Raw genomic sequence first — 17,960 nt, 5'->3', positions numbered from 1 at the left:
CTGTTGGATGTAGATATGCATTTGTCGAAAGAGGATGCTTATAATTCCAAATGAGCCGATCCAAGTCTTTCCCATCATGCCTCAACATGTTGCTGCCCTGTTGTTTTGTGAACATCTACAGGATGAAAGGTCCTCCGATATCTCTGTCAACATCTCTCATCCCGTATCACTCTGTGCACTGCTGATAGTGGAGCCAGTTTTTATGCAGGCACAGAAATCACTTTATTTTCATTTCATATTCCACGTGGCTGAGCACCTTTTTGAACACAAATTAACACATTTTCTGATCATTTTTTCGGACTAAATCACTGCTGCTAAATCTGCCTGCTTCCCCACACATTTATCTCCTTACTTCTCCATAGTCATCTGTATGGTGAGATCTACAGTATGTGAATTTAAAGCATTTTAACATTTTGTAAACCCCTTTCCGTGCCTACTAATTTTCGTTTGTATGAAACCTGTCCACATATTTTTTCTGTCCATCTTTCAGCTTTTCTTTACCATATTTTATCTCATTATCTTTCTCTCTGCCCCTTACTCTTGCTGTCTCCCTCGCATAACCCTGATGAGGCCTTTTGTTCAGATTCAGTGATGCAGAGAGAGCGTTAACATGGATGAGGGAGAGAGTTTGAGGGAATTGGAACAAAACATTTAAAAGCGTTGTAGTTAATGTGCTTCTGCTTACAAGTTCATTATGGCAATTTGTTTCTGGGATGTCAGCAACATCTTCAAAGTTAAACCATAACAATGATCTTATTATTTATACTACACCATGTTCTTGAGTAGCCAGGCCTGCTGTCTATGAGGAGGACTAAAATTTAACTGTAGATGCTCAGTAGTAAGTAGAGATACCGTGGCTCAAACACTTTACTATACTGACATGTTTACTCTGTATAAATAAATAAATATTGGTGGATTTATCAGTCTACAGACAATTTTACACAGTTATCATTGTCTTTGTTCCATCTAGCTGTGCCAGATGGATCTTGTTACAAAGTTGGAAGAGCAGGGAAACTTGCCTCATTAAAGTGCAGGCGGCATATGAGCAGCAAGTACTGGTGATGCTGTGGCAAACTTAAATTTGATCTGTTTCACAGCTGTTAAGTGAAGCTGGTACAAGTGGTATTTTGTTTGCCTGCCACTCAGAACTGTTGATTCAAGTCCACATAATCATAGATTTAGAACTAGATACCAAATGCCATTATGGCGCCTATTCAGTCCAATTAGAATTGCTGGCTGGGTGCACAAACGCCAAAACAGTTTTCTAGCTTCCAAGTTTATTTCTTGGTTATACTGCACACTGAATATGTGCGGTAGAGTTTCTCTTGCCAGCCCTGCTCAGGAGTTCCCTCTCTGTCCATAGATTTTATATTGCGATGATGTCACAGATTTTTAAATAGCTTTAGCCCTAGTTAAAAAAATATAAACAGATACATGATTAAAAAAACTCAACTAATCATCACTAACTTTTAAATTACATGATGTGATTACAATTAGATGTTCTCACTGGATTTGAACATGATTATAACTTCACATTTAAAGTTGGTAATGCACTGAGCAGAATAATAATTCATGATTATAATAAAATAAAAATATTATCCTTTGTTTCTACCCTCCTATTGCAGCTCTCAGTGTGTTTGGACAGGAGCTCCCGTCAGGCCCTCATGGCTGCACGGAGGGAAGCTGTTACCCTGCGACAGGAAACCTTCTGATTGGACGGGCTGTCAACCTATCTGCCACCTCTACTTGCGGCCTGGCCGAGCCTGAGCACTACTGCATCGTCAGCCATCTGCAGGTCAGGACTCTAACACACAGTCAAGATGAAGTAACATAAGTATCACTTTCAGTGTCCACAGTCCACATTTACTCTCTGAGCGCCGGCAACTGATAATAATGGCTGATTATGATTTTCCTGTTATAACTTATTGCTAATGACAGGCTAATCATACCTCTTTCCCCTTCAAGTGTGCCTTTATGTGCTGTAATTGTCATTGATTATCCCACATTAGGGCTGTCAATCCTCCCCTCAAATCATATTCGAATGTCTAATGCTTCTTATGTTAAATATTCGAATAATATTCAAATTTTTTAATGTTTTTTTTTTTTTTATTATATCATTATATACACCGATACCAGCTTATTATTAGGCCTATGTCCCGCGTCCACTAGAGGGCACTTCAATCAAATCTGTTATGTAACATTTGCAACAAGTTTTACCAAATCAATACAAAACTTCATGAAGGGAAATCGAAATGTTATTAGGCCAGATACACATATATAGATATGGCCAGAAATGTATAATAAATATATATAAATAGATAAGATATAACGCCAGAAATATTCAAGCAATGATGTTTAATGAAGAAGCTGATGTTCAATCATTCAAATACACACATCCTAAGTCTCAAAAAGACAACTCTTCATGGATAAAGCAGGCAATTTTCTTACCGCTCCGCTATTAACACATGGATTAAGTAAATAAATTGAATCATATCAAAACGAAATGCATTGAATGGAGGTGTGCGCTCATGTTGCTCGTAGTCGAGTGGTACTTTAACGACTTACAGCATAACTTGCAAATGACGGTTTCTCTGGATGTAATCTTCCCGTTTCTTTATGGAAATCCAAAATTTTTCCACACAACGCTTTTTAAGTTTTCAGGAGTTATGCTTTCCAGCTCTGCGTCTGTTGGCGCGCTGCTCCCTGCCATCTTGTAAGCATAACAATGCCGAACGTCACGACGCACGACGTTGACTTTGATTTGCGTCGTTGCTAAGGCACAAGTTTGAACGTCAGTTTCCACACTCGAATCTTCTCATTTTTTTTAAAATTCGAATTGTATTCGAATAGCGAAGTTCGTTTTGACAGCCCTATCCCACATATGGCATTTTCAGTTGCTGCTACAATAAAAGCCCCAATTTTCCCTGTGTTTGAATGGTTTCTCATGTACCTTCAGTTCAGCCCTCCCACCTGCCTGTTCCATCTCTCAGCACCCTGCCACAAACCCCTTTACAATGCGTGGCACCCTGTAGTCAACGCAAGAAATAATGGGATGGCTGTTTGTTCTCTCTTTCATGCATTCATCCATCTTCATCCTTCAGTCTCCACCCGTCCATCTTCATTTGTTCATCTGTTCGTCTGTTTGTCTGTAGCTCGGTTTCCATGAGCAAAGCCTCCTGACGCTCGTTCCCTTTCAGTATCAGGCCCCAGGTGTAGACACACAAGTCAGCCCCACCTTAGTCATACACACACTCTGTCTCTCACTGTTTTTACCCCGAATGACTCAGTGATACAAGTGCCAGTTGAGGCCAGTGATAACCAGTCAAAGTTGACCACAAGAGAGGAAACACACTTGATGAAAGTTCTATTTTTGTATTTTTTTAAAAGCTTTATCTGATATGATTTTAGATTTTGATTAATGTTTGATCCCAGTTTTTACCAGAGCTGTCCTTATATCTGGTATTCAGTGAGGTCGGGGTGTAGAAAATGGAATCAGAATCTGTTAGAGCAGAGTTTGTTTACAGCCGGTAATAACGCAGTCTTTGTTGTTTTAACACGATGTTCCATGTCAGCCTTCTCTTTCATGCCTCAGGGCAGGAAAATCAAACACTGTCAACTTCCAGGTGAACATGATTGACATTCTCTGATGGTGAGAGGCCCTCTCTTACAATAAGAGGCGGGATATGGTGACAACCTGTTGTGCCATAAATCCAGGTGCTGGTCTGTTAGAGGCCCCCACCAAACATTTGTCTCACAGCTTTTAAATGTCCACAAGTTCATCAATCATTTGTGTTTGACATCCTTCTAGTTCCTTTCTTTTTTGTTCCTTGTGAGATCAGATTGCATAGTTTTTTTTGTAAGGAACAGCAGTGTTTTTAGGTAGCTTCTGCACAGCCCATTGTGTTGAAGACATTTAAAAGGCCCCTCGTTTGGTCCTTAGACCCACCTGGAAGAGTGAAACTGAAAGTGTAACATTAGACAAGCTTCAATGGCATGAGAAGTAAAAAGAAAAGGGAAGAAAAAGACGGAAAAACAGGATGGTAAATGTTGAAAAAGAAAAAGATGTTGCAGAGGAAGTCACACACATGGGATCAACAGAGACAAGTGAGATACTGTACTAACAGCAGGGAAATCAGTTTGATAGCTGTAACTAAATCCACTTCACATTGGACAAAATATCCACTAACAGTCACTCACATGTGTTTTTGTCTTCACTGGGAAAGGGCACAATCGCTATTTATTCCCGTGTCAAATGACTCTGCAGATCGGCAGTGATGGAAACACAATACCCGGGTGCGCATGCAAATTTTTGCCCATTTCCACCTTGATAATATGAAGCGCTTTGAAGTTATGGATGCTAGCAAATAATGTAAATAATTTTTCCATCCTTTACTGTTCAAATACACTCGAACATTGTTCAGACAGTTTTTATGTTTATAATAGAGTCTGAAGTAAAAGATATTAAAAAAGGAACAACCGTAGCATTGTCACTTGCCTCAATGCTGCTTTCTACTGTTCCCTGTTTTCTAGCGCATTGTGACGTTGAACATGAAACTACCGGGAAAAAACAGAAAGGCAAACTCATCTACTTTCATAGGAAATTAGTCAATCGCCTATTTTTAGCAGGTTTACCTGCTTTAAAAAAACCTTTATATATATAAAGGTTTTTATATACCACCTCCCTCATTCACTTTCCTTTTCACCTCATACCATTTTAAAATACCATTGTAAAAATGGTATGAGGTTAAAAGGAAAGTGAATGAGGGAGGTGGGGTTCACTTTTTCTTTAAAGCCACCATCGTGGTGTGACAAAGACATTTTCAAATCAACATCAGACTTACATCAGTGTATTGTTGGAGCAGAAAGCCTTATAGTTGGACTGAGCAGGCTTGACTAATGGGCGATAAATAAGAGCTCAGCGGAGGGAGGGAGGGTCTTCAAGCCACACAAGTTTAGACCAGCACCAGATGAAGCTTTGATATTGTCAGAGTAAGAGAAGACTCATATAAATGTTATTTTACTTGTATGAACACCAAAACCATGAACTTAAACTTTTTTTTACAGAAATGCTTTTCTTGCTCATAGACCTCAATTACTTTAAACACTAAGAAGCTGCAGTGAATACTCAGTGCTGTCACAGAAAGGCTCTCTAATGAGGACACTGTGATGGATGGATGGATGGGCCACAGAGAGGAATGCCCTTTTCAGCAGCCGGGGTCTGAGCTGAGAGTTTGGGCGATTTATGCTGGGATTAGGGAGGGTGGGTGAAGAAGGCAAGCATGCATGTAAAAAACACACACTCACATGTACACATGTACAAGTGGGCGTGTGTGCACATGTGGCCATGCACACATCCACAAACACACACCACTTCCAGCACGCTTTAGGCATTCCTTTTCAGTTCTCTCGGGTCTATTTAACAGCCATGTTCTTGTTAGCAGCTTAATCACCCATGACAACAACCTAATTAAGAAACGCTGCCCTGGAATCCACTGTTTCTCTCGAAAAACTTACCCTCCTCTGCCTGGTTACCCCCCTGCTCCCCTCTTCATGGCCCCCTCTCAAATGTACCCCCTTTTACCCTATCTCAGCCTCTCCCTCGCTCTCTGCCGGCCCTCGTCTTTGTCCTTCACCCCTGCTGAGCTGTGTGAGACCCCTCTCCACTGCATACCCACTTCTCTCACCTGCACCATCCTTTCTCTAGCCACCCTTTCTAACTTTTCTAGTATACTCCATTCAAGTTCTTGCTCTTGGCCTTGGTCCCCACATTCATGTATGTTTCCCATGCCCTCTGACTTCAAACCCTTCCTTCTCTTCTTCTGCCTTCTACTTCGTCACATTGAATGCATTTTCCCTCCATTCTTCGCTCATCCTCCTCTCCCATTAATGTCAGTGCCACATAGTGTCCCTTATAATCCCCCTAATTATGGATGCTGTGGATGCAACAGTTACGTCGGTCTGTATGCCCTCTGTGTACCCATGAGCACACACAGAGGTCTTGACATTTTGTGACATTGTTGCATGATTCTTGTATCCTTCTTTTTCACATCAGACAGACGAAACTGTCAAAGCAGGAAAAGCTCAAGTGGGACCAATTTCATCAATGATGGCTCCATTCTGTTAAGTGTTCTGAGCATGCACAATACCAGAGCCCTGGAACTAGCTCACCAAAATGGGTGTGTTTGTGTTCACATAGGGTTTGATTTTAATAATTATCAATAAATATGATGACCTGATTTTCCTTTACCCCGCTGAAGGAGCGAGAAAGCCAGAGGGGGAACGAGAGGGAGCAGGGGAGAGGAAGTGAAAGTGAAACAAAGAGAGTGCACAGGAAAGAAACCCTCACTTGTTGTGTGTATTCTCTTCATGTCTGTGACATATTCGACACATAAAGACATTAATACTGTAATGAAATGCTGGCATGATGTCCATATGACTGTCTACAGGTCATTTTCAGGTCGATTTTTGCTGAGAACTGCGTGTGTCGTGGTAGAAATAGGCAAGACACCGAATCTCTAGATGACACACACATGAGAAGTACATCTCAGGCATCCAGTGTGAACAGTCTAACCTGTTAACATGGACGCCAAAATAGGGGATAAAGCAAAATACATTGACCTGTTACAGTCAATGTATTTTAAAGTTATCTGTTTTAGGCAAATAAACACTCAAACTCACGCGATTAATGTAAGGCAAAAAGCTCAGTGAGCTGTAGAGTCTTCACACCTGCCACTGTCTCTCTGTCTCTCCTCTCTTCCTCACCCTCTTTTACTTCTTGCTTTCTTTGCTTTCCTGCCGACCATTTTTCCTTTTTAATCTTTTGACCCTGTGGAGGCACAATCCAGTTCCTCTGGCTTTTGTCCCATTCACACTGGTATTGGCACACCAGTGCACATTACTCACATTATTTCAGCCTGACAGATGAAAGCCCTCATCTGAGGAAACAGCTCTATCATACGGGCTTGAGCAACACTGTACAAAATGTACAAGACATAACCTGTGTCGACAAAAGGAAATCAAGCAATATTTTATTGATGAATCCATTTCTGAATACTCAATGTACTGTAGTGTATGTGTTTCTTATGGATTCACAGAAAGTTGTTTTAATTGTTCCCCATGTAGTGCAACATCCACAGGTGGTTTATTATGTTTTGGTACAAATCTAAATGTCCTTCAATTATAAAACCTGAATGCCTGCCAGTTGTTTTTATCACAATTCAAATGTTCTCAATTATGTTTTCATCACCATATCTGAGGAAAACTTTCTGAGCCATCAGCTTTACTCTCAACGAGTAAATGTGTGTTTTCTGCCTCGACAGGAGTCAGACAAGTGTTTCGAGTGTAATTCCCAGCATCGTTACGACCCGTACCGCCACAGAAACAGCCACCGCATCGAAAACGTCATCTACCTCATGGACAGAAACGAAGACCACACCTGGTGGCAGTCTGTCAACGGTGTGTGTGCATTAGAGTTGTGTATTTACTCTATAACAGTACACAAGTACATGTACTGTGTCTTCATTGAGCTGATTGCATCTGTCCTCATACATGTATGAGAGTCTATGTGTGCAAGGAATGTGTTTGTTCTTGTTGTGTTGTTTCTGATGGTACCAAACTTATACATTTTACAGGGATTTTACAAAATCATTAACTGTAAATCTATTTCCAAATACTCGAGAATGCTGTTGAGATGCACTGATAAAAGAAAAAGAGAAAAAATACCCTCATAATGTAGTATAAGCCAATGCCCACGTAGGGGCTATATCAGAAAACCTTGATATTTCTTGAAGGAGAGACAAAAAATGCACAGCAAGAAATGTAAAGGTCTCCCTCAGTCACACAGTCAGGCCAACGGTGACTTTAGGAGACGAGACTTGCCCATAGTTGTGTTGTTCAGACGCTGAGTGACAGTTACTTCCTCCACAGGACAGGAGAACGTCAGCATCAGACTGAACCTGGAGGCCGAATTCCACTTCACACATCTCATCATGAAATTCAAGGTATGCACACGTTTTTGCACGTATGTGGGTTTCAGTGTGTATGTGTGTGTTTGTGGTCCTCTGTTGACTACACTGTATGTGCTTAAGCATGTCAGGGTGCATACTTGTCTAGGTGTGTGTTTGTTGTGTACACTCCGAAATTGGACAGCTGCATTCCATCCGGCTCGAATCCATCATCCTGTTAGTAAAGCAAACATACGATCCAGACAAATCAGTTTTATGTAGTTTATGACTTATTAAATCACCTGTATTATATTTATACCTACAATAAAAGCCTCACTATAATCCCCATGTGGTGATGTGATAAATCACATAATAACACCAAAATATTTGGAGTGTGTGCAGATGACATTAAACAGACTCTGCTTCCCTCTTTCCCTCCTCAGACTTTCAGGCCTGCAGCTATGATCATTGAGCGTTCGGCTGATTTTGGACGCACATGGCGCCCCTATCGCTACTTTGCTTCAAACTGTACCAGGACCTTTCCCAGCATCCCCGCCAATGGCCTGCACCACATCAACGATGTAATCTGCGAGGAGCGCTACTCCGATATCGAACCATCCACTAATGGAGAGGTAAGAAGTAGAAGAGGTGCTGTGTATACTTCTCAGTCATCTAAGTTGCATGTTTGAGGCTTTCAGTAACATTAGGTTGGAGGCCTAAATTACCTGTTGGGCCACAGACTAAAGAAAATGACAGCTTGTGTTTCCCCAAAACTAGCAAATAGTCTGATCGGTGGTGAGATGTTGCCATTGGATAGATTTTGTTTATCAATGATGCAATCAACACAGTACATAAAAAAAGCACATAAGAAATGTCAGATAGGCCAGACCACTGTGTCTCACTATTTATCTTTAATTGTTACAGTTATGACTAAAAATGACAACAGAATTAAACAAGTTTGACGATTTCACATATATCCACAATGCAAATCACCTGCCAGTTGTCACAGTGACATCACGATTAGGTCTATTACACCGATGATGAAAAAAGAGGACTATTGTTGGGAAGAAGAGATGAGTCGAACACCCAGGGGAATAAATAAAAATAACAATAAAATCTGAAATTATTGATTTGATAAAGACAAAGGGCAGTTTGGTAGATAATGAGAAAATGTGATTTGGACTTTTTGTCCAAAAACTTGTTGTTTCAAAGTAATGTTTTAAAGTTATGATCCTTAAAATTTTTGTCCTGGTTGATTTTACGACACACATGGTTACCATGGTAACAGCAAGTGTGGTTTAGTTTTTTACAGCAAACGCTGACTGAGAAAATACTATATCAGAAAAACAACAGAAGAGTCAGAGTTACTGTAGTGTTGTATTTGTTAACAGTGCAGCCAAATACATTTTTGTTGATTTAAAATAGTAATAATAATAAATAAATAAAAATAATAATAAGATGGAGAAGTACCTTTTTCTACCACAGACAATCACACAACGTACAATGAAGTGGAACTTGTGACTGAACGGTGGGCAGCCAATGTACAGCACCCCTCCATCGTGCCATGAGCAGATACGATACGTGTAGTTCTTCATATAACATCTCCCTGTGATTGCTCTTTCATGCTTCATCATCATGTTAAATTTAAAACTGATCTGCTAATGAATAAACAGCCTATTTTTGATTATTGAGTGCTGTTATTGCTAATCTTGGTCACAAACACTTTGAATCAAGGTGAGGAATGGAAGTGACATACATACAATAACATTAAAAATCTGCTATATAAAGACAAATGGTAGGTAAAGGAAGGTAAAGGTAAATATAAATGGTTAAAAACACAGACACAGAGTTTGATTTAATGAAAATATTAAGGTTTATCAAATTTAAAGAATAATTTGTATGGAGATGACTGTCTTCATCAGATGAATTGGATGTATTTATTGTATTCATTAATTTATCAACTGAAGCTCTGATAAATCTTTTACCTGCTCTGATGTTATGAATTTTTTCGCTTTGCACAGCATTCCTTGGTTTTTGGTTAACATCTGTTATTTTTAGCTGGATATGACCTTGGAGTTGAATGGGATTTTCTTCCTCCTCTCGCTGAAACATGTATTTTCTTGTATTCAAGGTCATTTATAAAGTTTTGGATCCTGCCATTCATGTGAAAGACCCCTACAGCTTGGACATCCAAGGTCAGTGAAGACTTTGAACTTGGAATAGGGACCACTAACACTGTCAATATGCTAAAGACCATGCACATCGGAGGTTTAAAACAGGAAATGTCAAACCTTGATTCATCATTTCTGCTGAACATAAAAGTTCATGATTTTTACATCTCTCTCTGCCATCTTAACTGGACTACTACACACTACCTCACACCCGCCTCTTATTACTTTTCTTCAGAGTTCTTTGCCTTTACATCTATAATTATATCATTTTTGTAATATAAGACAATAAAGTAAATACAAACTTTAGGCATTCAGCATTCAACTGTTTGTTTATTTTTTAGGTCTTTTAATAGACTCTATTACTCTTTTTAGTAATGTAATGAAACTGCACCAGTCAATCAGTCACTAATGAAAGTTCAGTTTTGTCATGGAAACAAATCAAACATCCCTTACAGAGCTTCTGCGCATCACCAACCTGCGTATCAACTTTACCAAGCTGAACACTCTGGGAGACGACCTGCTCGACCGACGTTTTGATGTCCTGCAGAAATATTACTACGCCATCTATGAGCTGGTGGTCAGAGGGAGCTGCTTCTGTTACGGACACGCCTCAGAGTGCGCCCCAGTGCCCGGCATCGACGCTCGGGAGAGTGGCATGGTTAGCTAGTGAATTTCATCATGACGAAAGTCATTCTATTGTTTGAAACTAATAGAAACTTAATCAGGACGCAGTATCATACCATCATTAATGACAGTGCCAACACTAAACTTTTTCTTCATCATTTTTTGCATTGTGATTGACCAGATCCACGGCCGCTGTGTGTGCAAACATAATACAGAAGGCTTGAACTGTGAGCGCTGCAGAGATTTCCACAATGACCTGCCATGGAGACCAGCAGAGGCAGAAAACCCACACACCTGCAGAGGTGGGGACACACAGACCTTGTGACACACAAAAACATGCATGTTACAAACTGTCTCACAAAATTCTGATGGGATAATTAACTCAGAGATGCAGATGAGGGATGATGCTATTCATCTTTGAACTGCTGCACTCACTTACTTTCTACATTAACTGCAATGTTTTTTTGGAAGGCTTAGAAATATTTAATCATGCTTTTTATGAGACCATTGGTGCACACATGTATTGTTCCTGTGCGTCTAATAAGTCTTTATTTGTTCAATTTCTTGCTCGATTTTCCAGAGTGTAACTGTAACGGCCACTCAAACCAGTGTCACTTCGATATGGCGGTGTATTTGGCCACTGGAAATGTCAGTGGAGGAGTGTGTGACGACTGTCTGCACAACACCATGGGACGCAACTGTGAGATGTGCAAACCTTTCTACTATCAAGACCCTGTCAGGGATATCAGGGACCCACGAGTCTGTGTTGGTGAGTCTTGGTTGGTGGTTTTTTTTAGGCATGATGTAGAAAGGCATCTAAATTAAGGTTAGTATTGAGGAAAAAATCTTCTTGTGGGCCTCAAGGATGTTCTTAATTCAATTAACTGAACACTGGCATTGATCAGCCTGAGGAAAATGCCACAATCCTTGATGCTGCATTTAAAACAAATGAAAGCACATTTATTGCAGATGTTGTGTGCATCGTAAAGTAAAAACCCTTCTGAAAAATAATTTCCTCATCGCTCTATTCTTCATGTAATCGAGTCTCCCATTTCTGTCCTTTTGTTCTTGCCTCGCCTTCTTTTCTCCCTTGACGTACAATCTCCATTTGACATCTGACCTGCAGCCTGTGACTGTGACCCAGTCGGCTCATTGGAGGGAGGAGTGTGTGACAGTCACACTGACCTGGACATGGGAATGATCGCAGGACAGTGTCGCTGCAAAGCCAATGTCAAAGGCACACGCTGCGACGACTGCAAAGAGGGTTATTACGGACTCAGCCAGAACGACCAGCTGGGTTGTCAGCGTACGTATTTGTCACTGTCTGTCACTGAAAATGCTTCATGTTTGAACAGGGATGAAAATTGATTTCTGCCTTTTTTGGAATATAAAACCACATAATCTAAATTTGAGATACGTAAATAGCGCATCAGCCACTATCTTATTCTTTGTGTGTTTTCATCAGCTTGCAACTGTGACCCTCGCGGCATCATCATGATGGGAGCTCCTTGCGACCAGATCAGTGGGGACTGCTCCTGCAAAAGATATGTCACTGGTCGCTACTGCAACCAGTGTCTGGTTAGTAACAACTGTTACAAAATGTGTTGCTAAGAAGAAGGAGAAAACCAAAGAAAAGACAAAGGTCGGCTTTTTGGCTGTTAAGTGTTGCAATGTTTTTCATCATTTTATGATTTGTTGCGCGATTCAAAGCAGTTGTGTTGACCTGAACTGTTTTACCTTGTCACGTCACATCTTTAAAGGAAGGACTTTCTTAAGTATTAATAAGGGGAGTTGCTCCTCATCAGCCAAGGATGGCAATTAATTATCTTGGTGGCATTGATAAAGGAACATATTGCAACAACTTCAAAAGCTGCACAGGACATCAGAGCTTCAGACAGAGTGCAGACAGTAAAAGTTACACACTAGACATTTCACTGTGCATTCTGGTTTTGAGGGTTATTTCCATCCCTGCAGCCTGAATACTGGGGGCTCAGTAACGATCTGGCCGGCTGCAGACCATGTGACTGTGATTTCGGTGGAGCCTTCAACAACAGGTACAGATTTTCACAATTTTAAACATCTGTATTTTTAAACATAAGCTGTTAAAAATGTGATTTATTTATTCAGGTACAAAAGTAGAAATTCAATAAATCATGAAGTGATGCTGTGAATCATTCAGTCTGTGTCACAAAGAGAGCAAGAGAGAAAGAAGAGAAGGTCAAGATAAACAAAGACTGAACATTTGCCTTCGTCTGTTATTTTAGGTGCATGATGGAGAACGGCCAGTGTGACTGCAGGAGGCATCTGATTGGTCGACAGTGTTCAGAGGTCCAGCCTGGGTATTTCTGTGCCCCGTTGGACTACTACAAATATGAGGCTGAAGATGCCACTGGTCATTCCCCTGCTGACTCTGCACTACCGGTGAGCACATTACTACAGTATGATTCAGTGTAAATCACTAAGTCACAGTTCACAGGTCACTATAATGTAATTCAGACTGATAATAATGTCCAGCAACAAAGTGTAAGTGGTACCATTGGCGTGAGGTTGTTGCCACAGGGGACTGGGGAGAAGGTGAAATATCAACATGGTAACAACATGGTTAAAGAGAGCAGTGATCAGCATTTGATTGGGTTTATTTTAGCCAATACCAATTCACTAAAATTTGCCTGGATTGGGACATCTCCAGCTGTAATTATTTCTTGGCACAGAGCAGAAACTGCTGCCGCTGCTGGTTAAGTTTGATTTATACTTTCTGGCCAACATGACTATAACAAACATAAACAAACAAGATATAACGTGGATGGGATTTTTGAATTTTGGACAAAGCCACTCCCCTTGCTTCCAGTTTTTATGCTAAACTAAGCTAGGTCCTGACTAAACTAGACTAGACTAAACTAGATCCTGGATCTAGTTTCATACTTAACGGATGATCATGAGAGTGGTATCAATCCTCTCATCTAACTCCCAAGCAAATAAGCGTACTTCCCAAAATGTTGTACTATTTCTTTAAAGTCATCATGAAGTGGACTGAACATTTGATCTGGTACTAGCCTCCTTGATTTTAAAGCATGTTTTTCTGCAAGTCCTTGTGGCAGTGTTAATAATTATAACATATCCTTGGATTACATGTCCTTGTACAGTGAAGTGTATGGTCTGGCCTCCACAGGAAGTAAGGAAAAAAGTCTCTAAAACATCATTCACAGCAGGTCTAATCTTCTTATGCTTCTGTATATCGTACACACTGTGCAGTCTCAGATCAAAAGTCAAGTCTTGGATAATGTTATGACTGAAACAGAAGGAGATTTCATGTTGCTCTGACTCCACCAAGGTTGTCTTTATGGGGGGATTTGGAAGGGTGCGCTTGTTTGGATTCTGGATTTAGATGCAATGGTGATGAAGCTCAGAGAGGTGTCATTATCATCTCTCACCCCTGTGCCAGCAGCTACCACTACAACTATTGTTTTTTAAAATTCCTGAACATTGCTGTTTTTCTACTTTATAATTTAAATACAAAAGCAAGATCAGAAATCACAATTACCATGTAGGGTTAGACTAACAAACAAACAAACAGTTCTTTTTGTTCTCTCTTTTTTGGGGGGACAGGACAGGAAGCAAGATCATGTAGGGGGGTACGCCATGCACAGATCTGATGCCAGATTTGAACTGCTTAGTTTGTTGTTATTTGACATGCACTGTAGCCATTCAGCCGCCAAGGTTCCCTATTCTCTTTTCAAAGTATTATTTTACATTGTGCCATTACGGAAAAGAGAGAGAGAGTCATAGAGAGTTGGCAGCCCTCTCAGTCAAGAAAAGAAGAAAATTGTTTTAATTAACTCTTCAGTGACCTTCCTCCTTGGTAGAGGTCTGCCAGAATTGTTGTTTAAAACATTACAAAAATGAACTAACATTATCAACAGAGTGTGAAGAAACAACAGTGTTGACGTTATGTCAAATACGTCTATGTACTGTGGTGAGGAGATATCTGCTGAAATTAGCATGCTAACCGGCTAGCCACGACCTGTCCTGTTTTGTAACACCACTTTGTACCTTAAGAGGCAACAGTCTGATAGCCTTTGTGGTTTCAGCTGGGAGATGTATGCGAGGGTAGATGATGCAAATAACAGTGGTGTTGTGACGTGAATGCAGTGTTAGGGGGGACATGGAATGCCACATTTAGCAGCTAGACAGCTACAGTGACAGGCCTGTTCCTGCTGTCACTGGCTCATGTTACCCACCTTTCAGTCTCATATCTACCCTACATCACATTCTCTTTTTTCCTATCCTTCATCTCTGTCTTCCCACTTTCTCACATTCTTTACTGTCTCTGTCCCTCTCCTTCACCTCCCCTCCACCCACCTCCGTCCTCTGCACTCTAAAGAGACCCCCTGCCCCCTCCACTTCCCTTCGGGCAAGCTCAGACACTTCATACTTACAACATCACTGCAACAGGAATGTGAAAAAAATACAAAGATCAACTTAAGAATGTTTTGAGAAAAAAAAGGAAACCGACACCAAGCAAGAGGAGATAAGATTTTGACAAATGAGGCCATTGTCTGTAGAGGTTGAACTGTTTAACTGGAGCTGGCTGGAAATTATGTGTACATGCTGAAGGACAAAAAGAATATGCAGGATACAGTTAAAGTCCAGCATTTCTGTGCAGAATTCAAACTCCACAGCTGAAGTGACCCATAAAAACAGCAGACAGTAGCACAGATACCGACCTGTCACAACGAATTATTACGGTGCAGCACACACACTTACTAACATGTACAACACACACAGAGGAGAACATTCTCTCAGCTTCAAATCCTTTGTTCATCTCTGTCACGCTCCTACGATTTGACCACACTGCAACGCTTTCTGCTCTGTCTTCTCATTTTAGCATTTGGACCAAGAAGTTGTGCAGGATGAACCCCTGCAGGTTGTAAGAAGTGTTGTAACAAGTTCTCCTCTCCTCTCCTCTCCTCTCCTCTCCTCTCCTCTCCTCTCCTCTCCTCTCCTCTCCTCTCCTCTCCTCTCCTCTCCTCTCCTCTCCTCTCCTCTCCTCCCCTCCCCTCCCCTCCCCTCCCCTCCCCTCCCCTCCCCTCTCAGGGCAAAGTTCGTCCTCAGGCAGAGACTGACTGTGTCCAGCACCTCAGCAACCAGCTGCGGAGACACCGGCGTCACCGCCACGTTACAAATTCGCAGCAACATCGGGCAGCACTGAGACGTATCCGCCAGCTTCAACAAACAGTAGGATATTTACTTTGATTGATTCACAGATTTTATTTATGGTTTGACAAAAAGAATCCCAAGGGACAGCTTATTAAAGTCACAACACTTATTTCTGTCATATTTGTGGGTACAATAGTAAACTCAGTCATGGCCAGGCCAAGTCAGGCCATTGGACAAAAACAATGTATGGTTCCCAACCTTTTGGGCTTGTGAACCTAAAACCTTAAAATATGTCCTCTTGTGACCCCTCATTACAGATATGGCTTTGGTGTGTCATTAGTGTGTGGTCATGGTGGTAAAGATTTTTCCTTTTTGGATTTGCATTTGAGGCCTGAAATGGTTTAAAGTCCAGTATTTCAATTATTTGAAGGATATTTAGAGGCCCGAAGAGGTGAAAAACACACTTCTTTTAAGCCTTTTAAGAGGCTTGAAAAGATGAAAATATAAGGTATTTCGTATAATTTAAAGCAACATTATGTAGAAATTGGCATTTTGTGCGATTTGGCATCCCCCACAGTCTGAGTGCAACACCACTGTCGTAAATACGTTATGTGTTGAAAACTTGTATCTTGCAGTAAACATGTATGTAACGCTACCCTCTCGATGAAGTAACATAATGCAGACACAACCATCAACATGGTTTTGAAGCTGTTATTTTAAGGTTCCATAATGTTGCTTTAAGGCTTTACAGGGTAATGGTATATAGTATCCCACAAGAAACAAGCTGCCAGTGACCCCTCAGGTTTTCAGGTTTACCCTGGGGCCAACCCCCTAGGCTGGGAACCACTGATGTACTGTACATAAACAGACATGTAAGGCAGTTTACTCAGGAAGGTTTTTTTGTTAAAAGCCTTGGTAACTGGGTTGAATGGAGTATCCATGATGTACTGGTCATTAAAGTGAACTGAAACTGTCAGCAGTAGTTTTAGGGGTTACTGTTCAGTTCTGCATGATGATCTTTTCAAGCATCTAATAAAACTTAACTGTAACAATAGTCCACATGCTTACAAGTACAGTACAACGTTCTCAAAGCTACATTGTTCAAGGTTTGTGGTCATGTGCTGTATGCACCACTTGGCAATTTGAAGCTATTAGCCTAATTAAATGCTTGGCTGTCAAGTTAATTTGGTCATTTCCAACTAGCCAAGCTGTAAAAAGACCTGTGAATATGTAGGACTGCAGGTATTTGTAGCCCAGAGACCCAAAGAATGTAAATCCTATTGGAAAACATGACTGTAATCATATTGGTGTGACAGCAAAACAAGGGATACAAAGTCAAAAGCATCAAAGATAAAAGATACGCAGCTTTATGTTACTCAAGTTGTGTTAAGCCAAATTATTTGGATGTCACCGATTTAAAGGAATAGCATGCAGGATTTGTTGGTTGCTGTTTATAAACACACCATTCAAAGGTGATTTATTTGTAGTTTGGGATATTTCTGGTGTCAACAATTCCAGAGAAAGATAGTTGACTGCTGAGTCTCATTCCCAGGTCATCAAATAGTGACACTTAACCAAACACAGCAAAATAGTAAGCAGTATTTTCCTGTTGTGGCTGGTAAAGATGGAGCTACTTTGAGTAAATTTAAAGTGGGGGACATTAGATGACAAATGGGGTGGGAAAGATGATTTATCAAAAGTTCTACTACAATTTGTATTCATATTTTTACTCTATTCTCCCTAATCTAATGTTTTGATGAAATGTTAGATAATTTAACTTCACATCTCTGTACCTAAGCTACAGCTGTTGGATAAATGTAATTGAAACGCTCTGAGTGATGGGAGAAGTAGAAGGTCATAAAATGAAAATAATCTGTACACGTACAGGCACTTCAAAATTGTATTATTTTATTTAAGCACAGTACATGAGTAAATAAATGTACTTTGTTACTTAATTACCAAGACTAAGTCAAGAATATCAAATAAGACATGCAAGATGTCACATCAAGTGTGACAGTGACAGTGACAGTTTTTATAATAGTTTTTTAAATTTTAGAATTGGTGA

General features: G+C 40.5%; 1 protein-coding gene across 1 annotated transcript in view; it reads left to right on the top strand.

Annotated features, from left to right (window-relative positions):
* Positions 1-17,960, top strand: part of lamb2l (laminin, beta 2-like) — a 54,393-nt gene that overhangs the window by 19,585 nt on the left and 16,848 nt on the right. The window contains exons 3-15 of the mRNA XM_073470556.1: positions 1,626-1,795; positions 7,320-7,455; positions 7,927-8,000; positions 8,387-8,575; positions 10,075-10,138; positions 10,570-10,772; positions 10,920-11,040; positions 11,319-11,507; positions 11,865-12,044; positions 12,204-12,316; positions 12,713-12,792; positions 13,003-13,159; positions 15,833-15,973. Coding sequence (XP_073326657.1) covers positions 1,626-1,795; positions 7,320-7,455; positions 7,927-8,000; positions 8,387-8,575; positions 10,075-10,138; positions 10,570-10,772; positions 10,920-11,040; positions 11,319-11,507; positions 11,865-12,044; positions 12,204-12,316; positions 12,713-12,792; positions 13,003-13,159; positions 15,833-15,973 — 1,817 coding nt within the window. The remainder of the gene's footprint in view (positions 1-1,625; positions 1,796-7,319; positions 7,456-7,926; positions 8,001-8,386; positions 8,576-10,074; positions 10,139-10,569; positions 10,773-10,919; positions 11,041-11,318; positions 11,508-11,864; positions 12,045-12,203; positions 12,317-12,712; positions 12,793-13,002; positions 13,160-15,832; positions 15,974-17,960) is intronic.

The sequence above is a fragment of the Pagrus major genome, chromosome 7 (genome assembly GCF_040436345.1).
Source record: "Pagrus major chromosome 7, Pma_NU_1.0".
Lineage (NCBI taxonomy): Eukaryota > Metazoa > Chordata > Actinopteri > Spariformes > Sparidae > Pagrus > Pagrus major.
The sequence above is the reverse complement of the archived record's forward strand: the minus strand, read 5'-3'. Positions and strand labels throughout refer to the sequence as shown.